This window comes from Rana temporaria, chromosome 12 (assembly GCF_905171775.1).
Source record: "Rana temporaria chromosome 12, aRanTem1.1, whole genome shotgun sequence".
NCBI classification, from domain to species: Eukaryota; Metazoa; Chordata; class Amphibia; order Anura; family Ranidae; genus Rana; species Rana temporaria.
Window position 1 is genome coordinate 31,089,165 of NC_053500.1, and position 23,062 is coordinate 31,112,226.

The 23,062-nt window shown below is 42.9% G+C and overlaps 1 protein-coding gene across 1 annotated transcript in view; it reads right to left on the bottom strand.

Annotated features, from left to right (window-relative positions):
* LOC120919600 (integrin alpha-IIb-like) overlaps positions 1-23,062 on the bottom strand; it is a 91,779-nt gene that overhangs the window by 20,873 nt on the left and 47,844 nt on the right. The window contains exons 10-21 of the mRNA XM_040331820.1: positions 22,903-22,953; positions 19,103-19,155; positions 18,023-18,231; positions 14,895-15,077; positions 14,718-14,763; positions 11,064-11,168; positions 9,750-9,805; positions 6,656-6,807; positions 4,887-5,012; positions 2,680-2,747; positions 1,034-1,181; positions 669-755 (exon numbers count right to left, since the gene is read on the bottom strand). Of these exons, the coding sequence (XP_040187754.1) occupies positions 669-755; positions 1,034-1,181; positions 2,680-2,747; positions 4,887-5,012; positions 6,656-6,807; positions 9,750-9,805; positions 11,064-11,168; positions 14,718-14,763; positions 14,895-15,077; positions 18,023-18,231; positions 19,103-19,155; positions 22,903-22,953 (1,284 nt within the window). The remainder of the gene's footprint in view (positions 1-668; positions 756-1,033; positions 1,182-2,679; positions 2,748-4,886; positions 5,013-6,655; positions 6,808-9,749; positions 9,806-11,063; positions 11,169-14,717; positions 14,764-14,894; positions 15,078-18,022; positions 18,232-19,102; positions 19,156-22,902; positions 22,954-23,062) is intronic.

Consider the following 23,062-nt stretch of genomic DNA (forward strand, 5'->3'; position numbering starts at 1 on the left):
TGCCTCTGGGGGAGGCCTGCCTACTCCCAACTCCTGCAGTCTGGCTCCTCTCTCGAGTACACGCACAAAATACACTAAAAAAAAAAAAGAATAATCTAGGCTCCGGGAAGCCAACTTGTCAAAGAATGTCAATGGTCAGTTCCATACTGTAAAGAGTTTGGCTGAATGACTACTTTTTTTTTGGTTACTTGTTTGGTTGGGAATCACAATTGATGGTCTCATAAGTTAAGCTTAATATAAGTACACATTTTTGAGTTCCTAATAGAGTCTCAAAAATGGTTCCTCAAAGTATTAATCTTCTGGTTCTTCAAAGCCTCTAATTCCCTAGGGCCCTACCTGCAGACCCTTGGCCACATGCGGCCCTTTTGTACTTGTTGCACGGCTCCTAGATCCCAGCAGTCCTTAGTAATGGAAGTGATCGCTAGCAGTCTTGTGTGACTGTGTCTCCAATCTCCCCTGTAACATGTCCACAAACATGGACAATCTCCTGTAGTATGTCCTCAGTCCCTATCAGTCTTCTGAAGAATTACATTTACTGAATATTATATGTGGCCACTTTGGTGTTAAGGGCTGCAGTTGAGGCCCCCTATAGCATGTAAATTAACCGCCATTGCTCTACTCTGTAGTTGTACTTCTCCTTGTTCTATCCACACTCTTGCATATCTCACCTGTGCGCCATTCTTCATGGGGTTACCCAGCTCACACACCACAAGTTCTGTGTCATTCGCTTTTCTTGGAGTGCACAAAATCTTCTCCTAGAAATCCATAGTAACATAAAATGTTCAAAGAGAAATTGTTCTAATTTATGGAACTATTGTTAAAGATGAAGGCATAACAGCATTCACATAGCCAACAGGTTATTGAGTTATGGGAGATGTCAGGGAAAGGAATGTTCATTTACAGGGTTAGGCGCACTCTGCCATTTTCACAACTTTACTTGAGGCGGGTGTTTTGTGAGATAAACCAATATTACCATCAAGGGTCTGTCCCAGGTTCATCTAGTGATCAGGCCTATTTTTATAAATATACACACCTCAACTTCTCCCAAAATCTGCATATAATGAGCCCCAGGGGGAAGCGTAGCGTGCAATTCTGCTTCGTAAGCCCCTTCTCCAAGGTTTTCTGCATCAAAGTGGATTTGTACAAGATTCTCCTCTCCAATAACAAGTGGATCCATACCCCTATAAAATAAGACAAAGAAATAGAAAAGTACTTCGGATGCAATATGATCAAATATCTAAAAAATGTCCAGCTGTAGCTCTTATCCTCGAAGGGAACACTTGATGTAAGAAACTGTGCACTATTAGGGTTGATTTACTAAAACTGGAGAGTGCACATTCTGGTGCAGCTGTGCATGGCAGCCAATAAACTTCTAACTTCAGCTTGTTCAATTAAGCTTTGACCAAAAAACCTGGAAGCTGATTGGTTTCTATGCAGAACTGCACCTGATTTTGCATGTTCCAGGTTTAGTAAATCAACCTAAATGAATCAATCGGTTGGAAAAGTTATTGCCCTAAGTTAATTAACAGTTAGAAAGCATCAGGTTATAGAAACACACAATTGGCAGTTATACACACGAATACATCAAGTAGAAAAAAACAGCAGCAATAAACAGTGTCAACTAATGTTAAGACAGTGGCTAAACCGTTGACCTGTCTGGCACCAATCACTTTTTGTATTTAACCTGCAAAGGGTGTCCTTGGCTAGGGAAAGACCTATGGGTGATCACTGTCATAACAGTCAGGAGTTAGTAGACTCCATGCTCTCAACCTTCTGCTGGCTATTAGTGGGGCCCAAATTTTGTGTTGGTGCACTTAAAATACAATACATTTAAGAATTCAGCATGCAGTGATACAATGTTCCTAAATTACTGTTGGTCTCCCTCTGCTAGCAGCAGTAATGTGAAGCCGACCAGCAGCCACTCAACAGTTCTGTCTGCACAGCAAACTCCGGTCCAGATGTTCGGTGACTACGGACTCCTGTGGCAATATCCTCAGCGTCAGTCCGCTCTGTGTGTAACCAGTTCCCAACAAACTAGGTTGGGGTATCAAGCCCAAGGATGATGGCCCTCTGCTTTACTACACATGTCTAAGATGTGCAGAGCCTCCCCTTCCTTATTTTGCCCAGGAAAATAACTCTGGTTCCTCCCTGGTTAATCCCACTCCTGGGCATTGAAGTCCTTCCCCCATGTGCCACAACAGCCAAGTCCCTTTGGTGATCTTCGTTTGCCACAATCCATCACTGTTATGCATCAGAGTCTCTATGGTGCATCATGCCCCTCAGGCGCCCTCTAGTGGATTGAAGCAAATCAGCACTGGCTATATTAGCACAGAAGTCTTATGTGAACACATAGAGCAGCTGCAACTTGATGTCTCAGTAGTTGTTTCTTCACTACCAGCTAAGGAAACTCACCCTTATGCCTGCAGCAGACTGATGACATTATTACAGCCTTTTTCTTTTTTTGGCGAGCCAGGTAGGAGCCAAACCTACATCTTCTATCTTCTGATTGTCAGAATACTTTTTAATGATAAAAGTGGCATGTTCTTGTTTCTGTATATTATGACATGCCAAGAATGTATTCATGCAGCTACTGTAAACTGTAAAGCTACTAAAAGATTTAATTTAAGACAGGGGAACCCAAGGCTGCAAGGATTGATGATATGTTGGAGGTGAACTCACCAGCCAGCACTCAGCTGCAGGTCAGGAATGCAGATATTGTCTTCTCCACAATCCAGTAATATATGTATCTAGAACACAAGGTCAGGGAAATACATTTTTCACAAAATGGATTTGATTACACATGAGACTTGATGCAAGTACACCCCTCACATTTCTGTAGATCTTTTCATGTGACAAAACTGAAGAAATTACACTTTGCTACAATGTAAAGTAGTGAGGGAAATAAAACCAAAGAATTTCCAAGCTCAACTTGGCAACCAGCCTGCGACCAACCGAATTAACCTGTCTAACAGTATGCGTTAAAAACAGGGGTTTAGTTGCACACATTTGCAAATACATGCGGAAGCTGCAGGCCCCACCAAGGCACCCTGTATCCTGCAGACCCCAACTCTAAATTTGAAGAGTCTCCACAGTGGGAGCACATGTATTCTGATGGATAGATGAAGGGCAGATGACTGGAGGGAGCCCAATCCTCCTTAAAGGCACAGGAACACAATAGACACCCAGCACATTGCACAATGGCAGCAAAGGTGTCCGTGCAGAAATCCTTTGGTTTTAGTTGACATGCGTTTGCCCTTCTAGTACTCCTTGCTGCAAAGACCAGTTATAGGTGGGGGCAGGGACCTTTTTTGTAAATTAGTGAGTCTACAGCTTGTATAACAGTGTAAATTTGCTGTCCCCTCAAAATAACTTGACACACAGCCATTAATGTCTAAACCGCTGGCAACAAAAGGGAGTACATCCCTAAGTAAAAATGTCCAAATGGGGCCCAAAGTGTCAATATTTTGTGTGGCCACCATTATTTTCCAGCACTGCCTTAACCCTCTTGGGCATGGAGTTCACCAGAGCTTCACAGGTTGTCACTGGAGTCCTCTTCCACTCCTCCATGACATTAGGGAGCTGGTGGATGTTAGAGACCTAGTGCTCCCCCACCTTCTGTTTGAGGATGCCCCACAGATGCTCAATAGGGTTTAGGTCTGGAGACATGCTTGGCCAGTCCATTACCTTTACCCTCAGCATCTTTAGCAAGGCAGTGGTAATTTTGGAGGTGTGTTTGAGGTCATTATGTTGGAATACTGCCCTGCGGCCCAGTCTCCAAAGGGACGGGATCATGCTCTGCTTCAATATGTCACAGTACATGTTGGCATTCATGGTTCTCTCAGTGATCTGTAGCTCCCCAGTGTCGGCAGAACTCACGCAGCCCCAGACCATGACACTCCCACCACCATGCTTGACTGTAGACAAGACACACTTGTCTTTGTACTCCTCACCTGGTTGCCGCCACACACGCTTGACACCATCTAAACTGAATAAGTTTATCTTGGTCTCATCAGACCATAGGAAATGGTTCCAGTAATCCATGTCCTTAGTCAGCTTGTCTTCAGCAAACTGTTTGCGGGCTTTCTTGTGCATCATCTTTAGAAGAGGCTTCCTTCTGGATGACAGCCATGTAGACCAATTTGATGCAATGTGCAGCGTATGGTCTTAGCACTGACAGGCTGACCCCCCACCCCTTCAACCTCTGCAGCAATGCTGGCAGCACTCATACATCTATTTCCCAAAGACAACCTCTTTATATGATGTTAAGCACGTGCACTCAACTTCTTTGGTCGACCATGGCGAGGTCTCTTCCGAGTGGAACCTGTCCTGTTAAACTGCTGTATGGTATTGGCCACTGTGCTGCAGTTCAGTTTCAGGGCCTTGGCAATCTTCTTATAGCCTAGGCCAGCTTTATGTAGAGCAACAATTTTTTTCAGATCCTCAGAGAGTTCTTTGCCATGAGGTGCCATGTTGAACTTCCAGTGACCAGTATAAAAAAGAGTGAGAGCGATAACACCAAATTTAACACACCTGCTCCCTATTCACACCTGAGACCTCGCAACACCAACTAAATAACAAGACACCGGGGAGAGACAATTAGGCCCAATTTGGACATTTTTACTTAGGGGTGTACTCACTTTTGTTGCCAGCGGTTTAGATATTAAAGGCTGTGTGTTGAGTTATTTTGAGGGGACAGCAAATTCACACTGTTATACAAGCTGTACACTCACTACTTTACATTGTAGCAAAGTGTAATTTCTTCAGTGTTGTCACATGAAAAAATATAATAAAATATTTTACAAAAATGTGAGCGGTGTACTCACTTTTGTGATATACTGTATATTATCAATGTACCTGGCTCTTATGCTACACTATCCATAGCTCACCTGCTCTTGTAGGAAGGTGTTCCCATGTATTATAGGTGGTAAGATGCTAGAAGATGGTGCAGTGTTCAGACTGACGTTCACACTGATAACTATTGGGCTCAGCTTATCCTTAAACTCATTTTCACCCTGAAATAAATTACAGAATAGAATTTATATAGGTTTAGGTTAGTCTATAGGCTAGTGATGGCAAACCTTGGCACCCCAGACGTTTTGGAACTACATTTCCCATGATGCTCCACTGCAGTCTACATTGTAGTTGAACATCATGGGAAATGTAGTTCCAACATATCTGGGGTGCCAAGGTTCGCCATCACTGTTATAGGCTCTGCACATTAAAATTGAGACATATGGTGGGGCAGAAATCCCTCTTGAAATGCCATAAGCACCCCTAGATCTTCCTGTTAGGATAATTAACGTGTGTTCTTACTACACACACACACACACACACACACACATACATATATATATATGTGTGTGTGTATGTATATCAGTGGCGGCTGGTGGTAAATAGTTTTGGGGGGTGCAAAACAGTGCACCCACCCCGCGGCTTCTCCTTCCCCTGCTTTCCTTAGCATAACAGGCAGCTTACCCTGCCCCTGCTCTCCACGGGCATCACGGGCGAATTCCCCCTCCCCATCTCTCCTCCACAGGCATCACGGGCGGCTTCCGTCTCCTCCCTCCTCCTCTGTGGCTAATCGGAACACTTCTCCTTTCAGCCAATCGGGAAACTGGTCTCAGATCCGCTTCCTAATTGGCCAGGAGGTGAATCAGTGTGAAAATAGTGAATATTCATTTGCTATTGTCACACAACTGAGTGGGCTCAGAGCACAGTGCTCTGCGGGGAAGCCTGAAGCCTGGAAGAGAGATTCTCCCATGAAGACTGACTGTGCTGATGAGGGAATCGAGTAGGCAGGTAGTGGTTACTTCTGTCCCAGCAGGAAGTAAGGGGTTACCTGTACTCCCAGGTTTTTCTTGGGTCCGACCCTCTGGTCCTGTGAGCTATAAAAAGGACCAGGGCCTGGATCCTGGGGTGGGGGGACTTACACACACACACTCACAGAGAGATGCTCTGCCTGGCGAGAATGCCGGAGTCTGAATGACCCATTCCTGCTGAAGCCGGAGCTAAATTTCAGACATGGAATTACTCAACATTGTCATGATCAATCTCCCATAGCAACAGAAGGAGATCTGCACCTCCGGGGCTCTCATCCTATACACAGGTACGGAAGAGGAGGAGTGAAGTGCATGCATGGAGTCTGCACTAGGTGCATTGCGGGACCCATTACTGGGAGTGAGGTAGCAGTGATACGCTGGACGGGTGGAGAGGGCATTGGCTTTGCATGTCTCTCCTAAATGCACAAGTAACCAAGGTGATGCTTAGTACATCAAGTGAGAGCTTATTAGAGTTCATTCATGTCTGTCATCTACCTGGTCATGAGCGCAGCTAAAGTAAACGTACCCCATGTACACGTCAATGACCCTGTACAAAGTGCTTAGCGTAGCCCAGAAGAACCCATCCTGGGGTAGACCTCTCATGTGACCTTCACTTGGTGCCCAACAAGGAGGGGAACATAGAGGATGCGACGACCACCACACAACACCTACCTCTCCTACAAGCCATTTACTTTACTTCAACACATGGTTAAAAGAGAAACATTTAATAATATATGGCCAGCATTATTAGAAATAGGTACTTCTAATAACACCATGATTTGGTAAAGTGCTAAGCTGATTAAGGTTAACAGTGAAATTTGATGACAGACACACACCCGCAGATGGGCCCCGATATCGGTGCAGGTCCGCTGTGAATTGCTCTGGCTCTCCATAGTGATTTTTTTGCTGGGCTGCGATGAATCGGTGAAGAGGGTTCTGCGGAGAAATCGGCTCTTCTGGCTGTCCAGCTGGATGTCAGCAGACAGGCCTTGATAAAGAGACAAGGTGACATAACGGGTGTTAAGTTAGGCAAGAATGACACCCAACATCTCTGCATTAAACTAACAAACTTTTACCCATGTTTACCCACCATTGGCTCCAATCACCTCAGCCATCCAATTAGATTCAAACACTTGCCAAATGTTATATCAAGCTGGAAGCCGATTTGTTGGTATGCAGCATTGCCTCAGGTCCGTAAAAATATACCTCAGATTGTACCATTAAATTGTAATGTGTATGGCCAGCTTCAGAAAGATCTTTCATATAAATGATCATTACACAATATTCTAAAGATGAACATATACAGTACATTCTCCCATTTAGATTCATCAGCCACTATAAAGTGCAAGTGCCTTTCAGCCAGGACATAACCTGCTAAAGTGTGCATGTTTTCCCAGTATTTGTGTGAATTCATCAATATTGATTATTTTAGCATTAGTAAATACAGTGGAACCTCGAATTATGAGCATAATCCGTTCCAGGAGAATGCTCGTAATCCAAAGTACTCGCATATCAAAGTGAGTTTCCCCACTGAAGTCAATGGAAACGAAAATAATTTGTTCCGCATTGACTTCAATGGCATGCAATACCGCTTGTGGCCAGAGGTGGGGCGCCGGAGAGCCTCAAAAACACACGGAAAGGCCCGAGGACAGCTTGGCTGACCTCTACAAACCTCGGAAAAGCTTGGGAACGGGGCATTTCCCCACCTCAGGCCAAACACGGTACTGCACACTGCCGTGGCTTTAATCCTGCTCGTGTTGCGAGACAACATTCGCAATCCGAGTCAGGATTTTTAAAAATACAGTGCTCGTTTGCGAAACGCTCGTTAACCGCGTTACTCGCAATCTGAGGTTCCACTGTAGTTATGTCATACATACCAGGACATTTCAGAAGGGGAGGGGGGTTTCTCTTGCCTGCATGCCTGAGCTAAGAGCAGACGGATTCCAGGAACTAAACAGCTACATGAATCATCTGCCCTTATTCAAGATGGCCATGTCCAGAAATGCTAGGGGGTGATTTTAAATGTGATTTTTCAGCAAAATAAAACATGGAGACATTGATGGATGGGTGAGTTGGCTTTGAATGTTAAGATATTAAATTGTGTTTTTTTTTGGCTTGTGGTGCTCAGATGCAGTGAAGTTTTGTTTGGCTTCGGTCTAAAGTGGCCTTAGTATATAAAATGCGAGGCCCTAGTGTGTACAATCTAGCTATGCACATATGTTATCACATTCTCTATGCCAGTCCCACGCCTGAGCAATTGGGATGGATTTAGGAAAGACCTGATGACCTACCGCAAAATTGGCAAGAAAAGGTATTTAGGTGAATCAGTCAAGGTCCCAAAAGATTACCCAAAGAATCTACAAAGAGTCAGATACAACTGTATGGATATATACATACATATAGTGTAGGGAACTACCATCACCAAACCATGCGTAAACCATCTATTCATTTTACATCCAGTCAGGTAGTCACAGCCAGTGAGCCAATGAGGAGACAGCGGAGGTGGGGCTGAGCTGTGCTCCGTGTGTAAATGGACACAGAACAGCAGCTCAGGAGCAAGCGGGCTCAGGTGCCTCCACAGCAAGCTGCTTGCATTGGGGGCAGGAGGATGGGGCCAAGAGTGCTGGCAGGGGACCTGAGAGGAGGAGGATCCGGGCTGCTCTGTGCAAAACCACTGTACAGAGAAGGTAGGTATAACATGTTTTTTTTTTATCTGCCTTTAATAACACTTGAATGCATTCCCTGCAGTAAGGGAAAAAATGCTCCACTATCTGTCCTAGCCTCCCCTGCCCCTAAACACTTACCTGACTCCTCTCATTGATCCAGTGCTGTCCCCGCTGCAGAACCACTTCCTGGTCTCACAGGAGACACCGAGGGCAGAGCAAAGGGAGCCATAGGCTTCTGCTGCTGTCAGTCAAAATCTTGTTAGGAGGGTGAAGGGGCATGGCCAGGGCTGGACTGGGACAAAAATTTGGCCCTGGACTTCATCCAGACTGGCCCACTTTGACAGGTCCCTCCCATGGCGGCCGGGGGGAGGGGGAGTTGTCCGGCCGCCATGGGAGAGACCTGTCAAAGTGGGCCAGTCTGGATGAAGTCCAAGACCCCTCTCCCCCTTCACTAGTCACTAGCTGTTCTACTTTAGTAGAACGGCTGGTACTGGTACTCTCTTATAGGCACCCGGGGCAAAGAATCAGTTCGGTGCCCCCCTTATGGGACAAGATTAGGCAGAAGTGAGAAACTCCCAGGCCATAGCTGTTGAGTCAGCTGTCTTTCCCCTCCCCCTGCTCCTCCCCCCGATTCTTTGTTCCCCCAGGTGAGCACTGCGGGAGAGGAGGTGAGCGCTGCAGGAAGGGAGAGACAGAGGAGCGGAAGGGGGCGGCGGTCTGCTGTCACTGAAGCCGGCCCACTGAGCCATCGGACCACCAGGAAACTCCCTGTGGTCCCAATGGCCAGTCCATCCTTGGGCATTACACACCGGCGTTGTGTGTGGACTTGCACAGCATGGATCAGGAGCATGTCTGCACAGGTGCCCCCATAGTACATGGCTTGCTAAGGAGGCACCCGGAGGAATGAGGAGCAGACAGCGCTGGTGAAGGACTAAGAAAAAGGAGCTGAGGGACTGTATTGTACAGAGCAGGTAAGTATAAGATCTTTTTTATTTTAATTAAAAAAAATATCCTTTAATATCAGTTTAAAATCCTCATGCTACATGCTTTGATACTTGTTGATACTTCTAAATATATTGTACAATTAGGATCTAAAGTGTATGGGGGTGATTTACATGCTACACCAGCTCGGTTGAATTTGGTGCACAGTATGTTAATACAAGTACAATGGAACATGGGTAAGGAAAACTGGCAGTATATATATATATAAGCCCTATAAGAGTATGTACATGGTATGCAAATAAGGTATATGAATTATTCTCACTCAGTGTGTTGGGTAGACTTTTCCCCGAGGTCCGGACACAGACGCGCACTGTGAAGCTAGAGAAATCACAGACATATCAATCACTTTATTGAACACATAGGAATTTTATCTACAATAATCTGGGAGACCACTGGCCCCTCCCAATAGGGGTTTCCACTTTACTTTTAGTGCTGGTTCACACAGGGGCAACCCGACTTACAGCACGACTTTGCAAGGCCGACTTCCGCGCGACTTGGAGAAACTTACAACGCGACTTAAAATTGCCTCCAGGACAGGCGACTTTGGCTGTGGCCAATCACAGAATAATCAGCTCTGTGGGAGGGAGGGGTTTGCCTGAGTAAACTATTTTCTCTTCCTGTAAAGTTGCTTCAGTTAAGACAGTGATCCGACTTTGGAGGCGACTTCCATTGAAATCAATGGGTACAAGTTGCCTACAAGTTACCTTGAAGTAGTACAGGAACCATTTCTGAAGTCGTAGCGACTTCAGTAGTGTACATTAAGACGGCTCTCATTCACTTCAATGGAATTTCTCATGTCGCGCGACCTGGGACGACACAAGTCGGATCCCAAGTCGCTGTAGTGTGAACCGTCACTTGCATTCAACCGATACCTCTTGAAACTCATAATAAGAAAAGGTGAAGGATATGGGTTTTTATTTATTTTTTTGTTTGTTTTTATAAAGATTTATTGAACCATTTTTTTTTATGATGCACTTAGTCACAAATAAAAAAAATTCATGTTATTACTTGTATCCCAAAGCATAATGGTAGGCAAACAACCAGAGACCAGTATATCATACATACTTATGAAATGAGGTACACACGATAGGTTAGTCTGATGAAAACGGTCTGATGGATTTTTCCATCGGTTATCCGATGAAGCTGACTGACGGTCAGTCGTGCCTACACACCATCAGTTAAAAATCCGATCAGGTCAGAACGCGGTGACGTAAAACACAACGACGTGCTGAAAAAAATGAAGTTCAATGCTTCCAAGCATGCATTGACTTGATTCTGAGCATGCGTGGATTTTTAACCGATGGACGTACCCACGGACGATCGTTTTTTTTCTATAGGTTTTTTATCCATCAGATAATTTTAAAACAAGTTCCTATTTTTTTAACCTATGGATAAATAACCGATGGGGCCCACACACGATCGGTTTGGTCTAATGACCATCAGACTAACCTATCGTGTGTACGCAGCATAAGTCATCATTAGGAAAGCTGGGTTTCTAAATACACAATCCTGCCCCATTATTTGACCTAAAGAAACACCATTTTATTTATATATTTTCCTATAACAGCTGCCTCACCAGCTGACATCACCAATACTGGGCTGTTTACAGTTCTTCAGGTCCGGGTTCAAGGAATCTGGAGTGAATATCAATGAAGTATAGAGATGAACTACCGGTTGGGCTCTGGCACAAAGAATACAAAAAAATTAGGATCAAAGGAGAGCATAGCACCAAAATCATTATACCTTTCGACAATGTATGAAGTTCTCTTTAAAATAACATATATACATATATATATATATACAGTACTGTGCAAAAGTTTTTAGGCAGGCGCAAAGAAATGCCGTAAAGTCAGGCTTCGTACACACGACCGAGTTTCTCGGCAAAAACCAGCAAGAAACTTGCTGGGAGAATTTTTTTTGCCGAGGAAATCGGTCGTGTGTACATTTTCGTCAAGGAAACTGTCGAGAAACTCGACGAGCCAAAAAGAGAGCAAGTTCTCTATTTCCTTGATGGGAATGGAGAAAATTGGCTTGTCGAGTTTCGACAGCCTAACAAGGAACTCGATGAGGAAAACGATGTGTTTCGCCCGTCGAGTTCCTCGGTCGTGTGTACGAGGCTTAAGAATACTTTCCAAAATATATATGAGCAAGCAGAAAACAAAATCTAAATCAAAATTTGGTGTGACAACTGTTTGGTTTTAAACCACCATCAATTCTTCTAGTCACATAGTTTTTGAAGTAACTCGGCAGGTAGGTTGTTCCAAAAATCTTGGAGAACTAACCACAGACAGACTTGATTATGGATAGATCACGGCTCTGTGGGTGCCAAACCATCACTTCCAGGACTGTGTTCTTTATGCTGAAGATAGTTTTTAATGACATTGGCTGTATATTTGGAGGTTGTTGTCCTGCTGAAGAATACTTTTAGGCCTATCAGACGCCTCCCTAATGGTATGGCATCATGGATAATTAGCTGTCTGAATTTCTCACCATTGAGGACACCATTGATCCTGACCCAAACTTCAACTCCATTGACAGAAATGCAGCCCCAAACTTGCAAGGAACCTCCACAATGCTTCACTGTTTCTTGCAGACACTCATTATTGTATCGCTCTCCTCAATGCTGAAATGCACCAGCAGATATTTGTCTATCATGTACTACCATAATAGAGGCGTTGCATCAGTCCAAAATTTATTCTGAAGCAGGATAATGACCCCAAACATACAGCCAAAATCATTAAGAACCATCTTTAGTGAAAAGAAGAGCAAAGAGTTGTGAAAGAGATGGTGTTGTCCCCACGGAGCCCTATTCTCAATACCATTGAGTCTCTCTGAGGCCCCGTACACACGGCCGAGGAACTCGACGTGCCAAACACATCGAGTTCCTCGGCCAGTTCAGTCCTGGAGCCGCCGAGGACCTCGGCGGGCCGAGTTCTCCCATAGAACAACGAGGAAATAGAGAACATGTTCTCTATTTCCTCGCCGAGGTCCTCGTCGGCTTCCTCGGCCGAAAGTGTACACACGGCAGGGTTTCTCGGCAGAATTCAGCCAGAAACTCGGTCGGAAGCTGAATTCTGCCGAGGAAACTGGTCGTGTGTACGGGGCCTCAGATTACATTAAGAGACAGGTTGAATCCAAGAACTGTTTTGATAGATGTTTGGAACAACCTACCTGGCATAAACATTAACTGTGTGCAACTTTACATAGAATAACTAATGCTTTTTAAAGGGCAAAGGGTAAATAAACCAAATATTTACACATACAATACACCTGCCCTCTGGACCCTTTTTCTTTTGCAAATGCTCCTTTCACCCTCTGGCTCTATTCTACACTCTTCAACCCACATCTTCAATCTCTCCCTCTCTTATGGCATCTACCTCAACTCTCTAAAACATTCACTAGTCACCCTCATACTTAAAAAGTCCTCACTGGACCCCACCAATCTTAACAACCTAGGCCCAATCTCCTTGACTCCTCTTTTAATTAAAACGTCTTGATTATCTTTACAACCAACTGAGCGATCACCTCGCAGAGAATAACATTCTTGATCCCCTTCAGTCTGGATTTCACCCTCAGCACTCCGCAGAAACTGCCCTCCTAAAACTAACAAATGATCTACTAACAGCCAACACCAATGGACACTACTATTCCTACTCCATGATACGGATGACCACCCCCTCCTCCTCAAAAACTCCATGCCTTTGGTCTCCGTGACTGTACTCTTTACTGGTTCTTTTCCTACTTATCCAACCACACCTTTAGCGTTAATTACAATTTTCCTTTTCCTTTCTTTGTTGGGTCCCCCAAGGTTCTGTTCTTGGACCTCTACTATTCTCGATCTACACCTCCTCCCTGGGTCAGCCGATAGCCTCCATGGCTTCCAATACAATCTCCACACTGATGACACTCAAATTTATCTCTCTACACCTCAACCCACTCCTTCAGTCTCCTCACGTATCACTAATTTACTAACAGACATATCAGCCTGGATGTCACACCATTTCCTCGAAGTGAAGCGTTTCAAAACCGAGCTCATAATTTTTTCTCCCCTACGTGCCCCTTTCCCTGATCTCTATATCAAGATCGATGGCACAACTATCAGCCCATCCCACATGCCAAGGTGTAATCCTTGACTCTAAACTATCCTAACGTCCTATCACTGTCCAAATCTTGCAACCTCAATCTCTGCAACATCTCCAAAATACGTCCTTTTCTAACCAATGACACCACAAAGCTTCTAATTCACTCCCTGGTTATCGCCTGCCTCGACTATGGCAACTCCCTTCTCATTGGCTTACCTTTACATAGGTTATCCCCCCTTCAATCAATTATGAATGCTGCTGCCAGGCTCATCCACCTTACCAAACACTCAGTGTCTGCTATACCTCTGTGTCAATCCTTCCATTGGCTCCCGCTCACCCAACTAGTTAAAGGGGTTTAAAACATTGTGTTTTGTGTTTTGAAAAAACTTCTGACAGTGACCGGACAAATATCCATACATAATTACATAGACAAATGCACAAGTCCATCCAGTTCAACCAACAAAGAAAACCAACACACTCAAATAGAAAACCTTCATATACACTATCCAATACTCAGTAGAGTACCCAATACAGTTGATCCAGAGGAAGAAAAAAAAAACAAAAAAAACAATAAAGAATGATCCAATTTGCTCCAGCAAGGAAAACAAATTCCTTCTTGATCCACCACCAAGAGGTAGTCGGATCTTCCCTGGATCAACTTTACCTATACAATGATAGTATCCAGTTAGATTATGTACATTTAGAAAATAATCCAGGCCTTTCTTAAAACAATCTACTAAATTGGCCAGAACTGGCTCTTGAGTCTATTCCACATCTCTTTCTGTGAAGAAGCCTTTCCGTATCTGGAGATGAAATCTCTTTTCCTCCAGAGGTAAAGAGTGCCCCCTTGTCCTTTGTGATGCCCTTTAAGTGTATAACTCAACACCAAGTTCACTATATGGACCATTTATGTATGTATAGATGTTGATCATATCCCCCCTTAATCCCCTCTCCTCAAGAGAGAATAAACTCAGTTCAGCGAATCTTTCCTCATAGTTGCCCTTTGCTTTACTTTCTCCAGTTCCCCAATATTATCTATATCTAGAACAAGATGTATTCTTTTTGAAGAATGTGTAGGGAGTGTGTGCCAGGTATGCAAAAAATCCCATGTAATGTTTTTACAAGGAGATCTATGTAAAGTCTCTTACCTGAAGACATAGACTGTGTCCGCTTCAAAAGCTCCAACTACCAGATCTGCAAGGCAAAGAGTTTAGTTTTAGTGGTGGGGAGCACAGTGCTAGGATACATCACACTGAATAGTAAAAAGGCTGGTAGGTTCTCGTAAATTTCATTGGGAGTTATATAGTTGTTTTTTTGTTCATTACCTGGATATCCATTCTGATCAATGTCTTGCCCTCCTCTCAATGAAAAGCCAAAACTGGATGGTGCTGCTTGGGGGCTCTCCAAGATCTGTGATGGATGTGTAGACAGCCCTGACTTCTCACCCTTGTAAATGTAAACACAGCCAGCTCCAGACTGACCTCCAAAAGGAGAGCCTACAGCCACATCTAGAGAAGAAAGATATCGTAATTACAGACAACAGCCTCAAATGTAATATTTCAGGTTTGATGCAATGACATTTGAACCACCTGAGCATTCTAAGATTGAATTCGCCATACTGGAAGTTACATTTCCAGATATGGATTCATCAGAGATTTCAGCACAGAGAAAAAGCATTTTGGGGGTCAGAAAAAAAAAGCTAAAATATAATTTATTATATACTTATCATTTTCATCTTTAAAATTAATTTAAAGTATATCTAAAGCAGGTACATAAGAAAGAACATCATTTAAAATGTGGTTAAAAGGAATGTAAGAAGACCACTAAACAAACAAAAAACCCTACACAATATACTACACGATGATAAATTAAGTATATTGTTTATTTTTTATTAGGCTTTTTATATACATTTTAAGTATGATTATGAAATTATTTTTCAGTGTTTTTTATCTAGAGTGGGCAAAATAATGATTTGATCCCCTGGAGATTTTGTATGTTTGCCCACTTACAAAGAAATGAAGGGTCTATCATTTTTATGATAGGTGTATTTTAAATGATAGAGAAAAAACATACACAATACAAATGTTATAAATTGGGTCGTAGTTCAGTGAGTAAAATAAGTATTTGAATCCCAAGCAAAACATGACTTAGTACTTGTTGGAGAATCCCTTGTTGGCAAGCACAGAGGTTAGATGTTTCTTGTAGTGGTTTACCAGGTTTGCACAAATCTCAGGAGGGATTTTGGTCCACTCTTCTCTACAGATCTTCTATAAATCCTTAAATTGGAAGTCCATGCAAAAACTAAAATCCCTGCATCTATAGACACCACGGATCTAACACTAACCTTGCTATACCTGTACCTTTTTGGAAGCTGATCTGACCCGCACCGACCTGATCTCCAGAGGCGGAAGCTCTGCAGAGGACATGGCCGGCAATGGCTGTGAAATGAATGGGAAGTGACGTCACCCATAGAGTTACTATGAGGCTTCCATTGTTGTCCGTCTCCTCTGCACCTGCCTCTACAGTGAAGCTGTAGCTGACAGCTCAGCATGGGATCCGGTCAAAGCAAGTAATTCGGCTTCCAAAAAGGTATGAATACTCATTTTATCTTTACAGGGATAGAGAGGTTAGTGTTAGATCCGTGGTGTCTATAAATGCAGGGATTTTCGTTTTTGCATGGACTTCTACTTGAAATTTCATCTCCCTTCATACATTTTCTATAAGATTAAGGCCCAGATTCACAAAGGAGATACGCCGTCGTATCTCTGAGTTGTGCCGTCCTATCTATGCGCCTGATTCTTAGAATCAGTTACGCATAGATTTCTATTAGATCTGACCGGCGTAAGTCTTACGCCGTCGGATCTTAACTGCATATTTACGCTGGCCGCTAGGGGCGTGTACGCTGATTTACGCGTCGAAATATGTAAATCAGCTAGATACGCAAATTCACGAACGTACGCCCGGCGCAGTAAAGATACGCCGTTTACGTTAGGCTTTTCCCGGCGTAAAGTTACCCCTGCTATATGAGGCGTATATGCGGCGTACCAATGTTAAGTATGGCCGTCATTCCCGCGATGAAATTTGAAAATTTTACGTTGTTTGCGTAAGTCGTCCTTGAATGGGCCTGGACGTATTTTACGTTCACGTCGAAACCAATACGTCCTTGCGGCGTATTTGGAGCAATGCACACTGGGATATGTCCACGGACGGCGCGTGAAAAACGTCAATCACGCCGGGTCACGAGTGATTAACATAAAACACGCCCCCCTGCTCCACATTTGAATTAGGCGGGCTTACGCCGGCCTTTTTACGCTACGCCGCTGCAACTTACGGAGCAAGTGCTTTGAGAATACTGCACTTGCCCGTATAAGTTGCGGAGGCGTAACATAAATAGGATACGTTACGCCCGCTCAAAGATACGCGGCTGTACGTGAATCCGGGCCTAATATTTCTGGTCCTTAAAATTCATTGATCATTATAAATTTGATATCTAGACATTTAACATCTAGGGTGGTGCTTCAGTCTTAGATGACTCAAATAACAAACCAAGGAGACAGTGAAAATTTCTTTGACGTGGAGAAGCTGCCAGCCTTGAATCCATACTTTGTCCAACTACTACTATAACCCCTTTAGCAATAGGATAACCCTAGACTCCCAGCGCAATTTTCCATTTCTTCCAAACTGAACTAATTGTAGCTTCTTATATCACTATGCAGCTATGGAGGGGAGTTTTCAAGCTCCAACCACCACCACGGCCTTCACAATGTGTCCCACACCCCTTTTATATATTCATTTGAAACAATTATGGAGAATGGACCATCATGTACAGGTACTTTTCTATATGGTATTGCATGGTTTTATATCTGTTTGGTTGATAATGTTAATAACAATTATTGGAAAATAGATTTTAAAACGGACCAACCCTTAAAATGACATCAAGCTCCTTTGAAGGCAATGTAAGCCCTGGTTCACACTGGGCTGCGGGAGTGAAGCCGTGCGAGTTCAGCTGGATTTTGGCCGCGATTTAAGAGACATCTGTGCTGGTTTCTGCACAGATGTCAATGTAAATCGCGGCCCGAAATTCGCAAAAAGTAGTACAGGAACTACTTTTTGAAATCGGTGCAGCGCCGCAGATGCGGCGTCGCACCGATTAGGACGGTGTCATCGCCGACAAATGCCGCCGATTTGAGATGCAATTTCACATGTGAAATCGCATCTCAAATCGAAGCAAATCGTACCCAGTGTAAACCTGGGCTAAAGGTTTTTTTTTTCTGGATGTACTAATGGTTAGGTGTTAGGATGCAAGCTTTTATTTTTAATCGAAAGATTTTTATTTTCTTATGGTTGGATTTAACGGACATGTGTCTCTTTCCAATCTAGCTTTATAATTATCTTTGAAAGAAAGTGTGAGTTTTTTTTTGGAGATAACACACAAATAAGTGTCGTCTGATACCATTGTATCCATCTTGATCCAGGTCTCCTAGAGGAGCAATGGATGCACCAAAATGTCCATACACACGATTTCCGTTGAGGATCTGAGGGTTCCTGTCCACAATCCTGGGTCTCTTCTGCAGATATATGTAGACTTGCCCAACTTCCAGGAACTTTCCACTCGACTTGCGCTCCATGAAAAGGGGAGCTCCCACCAGTAGATCATCAAGCCTGCAAGTAAACATATATAATAGATGTAAACCAGGGTATAGAGCTTTTGTACAGTAGCTATCAATCTGATTGGACAGCAAAGATCATACTTACTGTATCAATACATTCTTACTCTATCATTAAAGTTCAATCTCTTATAAGCTAATGTTAAATTAACATTAAACCTGTTTGTTGACTGAAAACAACACCAATTCCAACACAGAAAATATTGATATATCTGAACCAAAAGCTTGGTTCAGCATCCATTTGAATAAAGTTTAAACTCTAATAAAGTAATCCCCAACCAATGGCTCAGGATTTAGATGTAGCCAGCAATTACCTATGAGTTTGCTCTTGTAAATCTGTTAGCAGATGCTCAGTATCGGCACGACCAGATCACTATACTCACAAATGTCAAATCCAGTAGGGGCTGTCTAACAAATCATTTTTATCAACCCATGAAGCCTCGTACACACGACCGAGAAACTCGACGGGCGAAACACATAGTTTTGCTCGTTGAGTTCCTTGTTAGGCTGTCGAGGATCTCGGCGCGCCAAATTTTCCCATTCACGTCGAGGAAAAAGAAGACATGCTCTCTTTTTGGCTCGACGAGATCCTCGACAGTTTCCTCGTCGAAAAGTGTACACACGACCGGTTTCCTCGGCAAAAAAAAAAACAAAACAGCAAGTTTCTTGCTGGTTTTTGCCGAGAAACTCGGTCGTGTGTACGAGGCCTAAGACAATTTATTTTGTCAAAGCTACTGAAAGCCTGTTTCTTAAAATATATATTATAACAGAGGTTTTCTTGATTCTGAATCTGTAGTAAATCAGATTATAACGCTAGATGGCTCTACATTCATGTGAAATTATATTTTGCAACAAATGAGACTCACCCATCTCCGTTGATGTCTGTAACGGCTACTGAATGGCCAAAATAGGAGGCGGTCTGCAGAAAACACAACGTAAAGACTGAACAACACGTCATATATTGGATGTGCCATTAAAAGAGGGAGTTTAACTAAAAAAGAAAAAAAGACTACCTAAAAAATACTGTTTTGTTAGAAAACTATAAAAGAAATCGAACAGAAATAAATAAATACTGGAATAGAGAGGCGTTACACAGAGACAGGTTACCTTCCACTATTGAGTAAAATATACAGTAATACCTCGGATTGCCGGTAACGCGGTTAATGAGCGTTTCGCAATATGAGCTATTATTTAGAAAAAATCCTGACTTCGGTTTGCGAGTGTTGTCTCGCAAAACAAGCAGGATTCAAGCCTCTGCGGTATACGGTACCGCATTTAGTGACACTCGGAGACATTCGGATGCACTCGGAAATATGCAGAAATAGTCGGAAACACTCCATTCCCGAGCCTCTCCGAGGCTTTCCTAGTGCATCTGAACAGCTCCGAACGGTCTCCGAGTCTCTCCGGCGTCCCCCACCTCTGGCCACATGCGGTACTGCATACAATAGAATAGATACTGTATCTACCATAAATAATACCTTCTACCGGGCTCCATTTTTAACCCTATCCATTACCGTGGATGCCTGTTTTCCTTCCAGAAACATAGATAGCTCCTGAAGAAGCACTCAACTGCGAAACATGTAGAGCTTGCTTGGAATTTACCAATACACACGCTAGCCATCAACATTCGTTGATGTCTCTATTGGACCAGTATTGGTTTATTATTAAATGTTCTGTGAAATTATTACAAGTTTTTTGTGATATTTATTATTTATTTATTTTTTTGCTTTTAATGTATTTTACTAATATCCACTGTAATGTTGATTCAATAGCCCTTTTGGGATTGCGTCAATAAAATATATTTTTTGTTTCAACGATTAGTGCCTATAAAGTCCACTTTTGTTTTCCTCCAACATCAATTTTTCCTACTACAGTTAGGACGTGGCACTGTACTATTTTAAGACACCCACAGCCCATCCTGTGGTTTGTGTACTTTTACTTATTTGAATGCATAGAATAGAAGTCAATGTGGAACGAATTATCTTAATTTCCTTTTACTTCTATGGGGAAACTCGCTTTGATATGCGAGTGCTTTGGATTACAAGCATTCTCCTGGATTGGATTATGCTTGTAATCCAAGGTTCCACTGTATAACACATCATTAGTACAGGCATACATGTCAAAGTAGAAAAATGTATAGAGATAAAGATAAAAATGTCCATATCTTTTATCCATTATTCCAGTGTTGGAGGGGACAGATGCTCCTGCAGTATCAATTTATCTCATAGAAAGCTATGCAGTGACAAGTCATTATTCAGTCCTTTTTGGCGACATCAAATTTAACAGAAAGATCCACTGCGCTTCCTTCTGTAACAGTATTTTGTTCCTGTCCCCTCTCCTATCAGACAACTGGAGTTTATAGATGATCATACATTATTGAGGCACCAGGCTTGTCAATAAAGTGTATCACTACTGGTAATTTATCATCACCAATATCATCATTGGTATAGGGTTCTGTATTTGTATATGGATTTACTTGCTGACTTGTCCTTGTGAAAAGCAATACCTGGGACGAACCTTCTCGTGAGGGGCAATGAACATCTGGCCAGCATCAAGGAGGGCCGTATTAATCACAGCGTCCCCCGCCACTATTTAAAATATCACAATAAAGACCCCTCTGGAACTCCATTTCAGATCATTGACAAATTAATCCCACATTGGAAGGGGAATTCATGTCTACGAGGGGTTTCTCGGCTTGAAACAAACATTCTGGATACATGAACTTAAATCCTATTCACCGTTCGGTATGAACGTTGATTGGTATATAAACGCTTTTATCAATCAAGCTTAGTACATATATTTTAATTGATAATTTGTTATATGTAAGCATGTTTATGTAAGTCCCTCATTGTAGGGTCCATTTTATTCATTAATCTGGTTCTGTTTCTTCTGCCCATTGGGGCTCTGATTATATCCAAGGTGATACCTGGAGTATATACAGTTGTCTGCCTTTAGCGTTACAATGCGGAGTCCAAAACGAGATTAGATTTGAGGTTTGGTGCGCACACAGTCACAGATTCAGTGACGTCACTGTGCGTTGGCTACAATGAGGCTTGGACTTCACGCATAGGGCAATGTGATTGGCGTTCAGAGTGAGGCATGTAGCTCACACCGGTGACCATGCCTCTAAGTTCTGACACCACGAGCAGAACCACGCCACCCCTATCGGCTCATATATTTACATTTATTTTATAAATATAGGCAATGTGGGGGAGCTGGCTTTTGCCCCAGTTGAAGTCCATTGGGATGAAACGCATCAGACTTGCTTGCTTAGCTCCCCACATTGCTTTTAATTTTGTGAACACAAATCTTTGTACACATCTTTTCCTTGATGTCTGTACCTTTAAATAAATATTTTACTTGATGTTTGTACCTTTTAAAAAGCCATCTATTTTGATCTACCCCATATGAAGGCATTTTTCTTTTTATGATCCCAATGGGCCAGATCCACAGACAGAGTACGCCAGGGTATCTACTGATACGCTGGCGTACTTTCAAATTACCCGCGTCGTATCTTTAGTTTGAATCCTCAAACCAAGATACGACGGCATCTGGGTTAGATCCGACAGGTGTACGTCCTCATACGCCCTCGGATCTAAGATGCAATACTTCGGCGTTCCGCTGGGTGGCGTTCACGTCGTTTTCCGCGTCGGGTATGCAAATTAGCTATTTCCGACGATCCACGAACATACGCGCGGCCGTCGCATTCTTTTACGTCGTCTCTAGTCGGCTTTTTCCAGCGTATAGTTAAAGCTGCTATTTTGCAGCGTATAGTTAGACATGCCATGTTAAGTATGGCCGTCGTTCCCGTGTCGAAATTTTAATTTTTTTTTTTTGCGCAAGTCGTCTGTGAATCGGGATGGACGTAATTCATGTCTAAGTTAAAAAAAATGACATCCTGGTTTTCTCAGCTTGATTGACCCACTGCCACTGGAATGCGAGTCCACATCATCTGGTAAGAGTGTTTACCCCCTACCCCGGGTGGCGGACACATCATCCCTGGTGTTCTCTTTGCTGTTGTGGTCATTACATTTGCCTTTGCTTCAGAATCATATTTCATCTTGGAGTCCTTCCTTTAGTATGGACTGTTTTAATACATTTGGTCATCTATTCACCTCACCATTCAGTGCCTTTTATTTTATATTGGTTCTGGCCATTGGAATTTGCACTCTGCACCTTACATTTATCTATATGGTATGACCTATATGCACTATATGACATATTGCACTTGTTTTGTGTTTCATTGTTTGTCTATTTTGTGTTAGCTGCTTTATATTTTATTTGGGTTAGCACAGTAATTTCACCCACATCTTCATATGGAGGTTTCCATATATGTTTTATTTTTCAGGTAAGGCTCTAATTGGCTTGATTCGGGTTGCCCTCTGGGAGCTGAGCACTGACCTCCGAACCCTTCCACTTTTAATTTTAGCCGATCAATATTCATCATTGCCTCACTTCCGGTTTTGTCCATGAAGACGATACTGACAGGGGAAAATGCTGGGCAAGGTAATGCAGAGGGGGCAGCTATGTATTATATTGTCTGTGTGATTGTCTGTGTAATATTAACCACCCCCGAACTAAATCTACCGAATTGGCACCCCTCAAAAAAAAAATTAGCACCAGCCGCCACTGCATCTGGGATCACACCCTTACTTGTCATACTCACCTGTTCTCCTTTGAAGGTCACCATATTTTTGCTGCCTGAATAGATTTCAACCTGGGATAGATAAGACATTGATTTTAGTCTGCAAAACATATAATTCAATATTTCATGCTGCATGTAAAAAGCAAGAGACTTGGCATACACCATAAAGAATAAGCATATC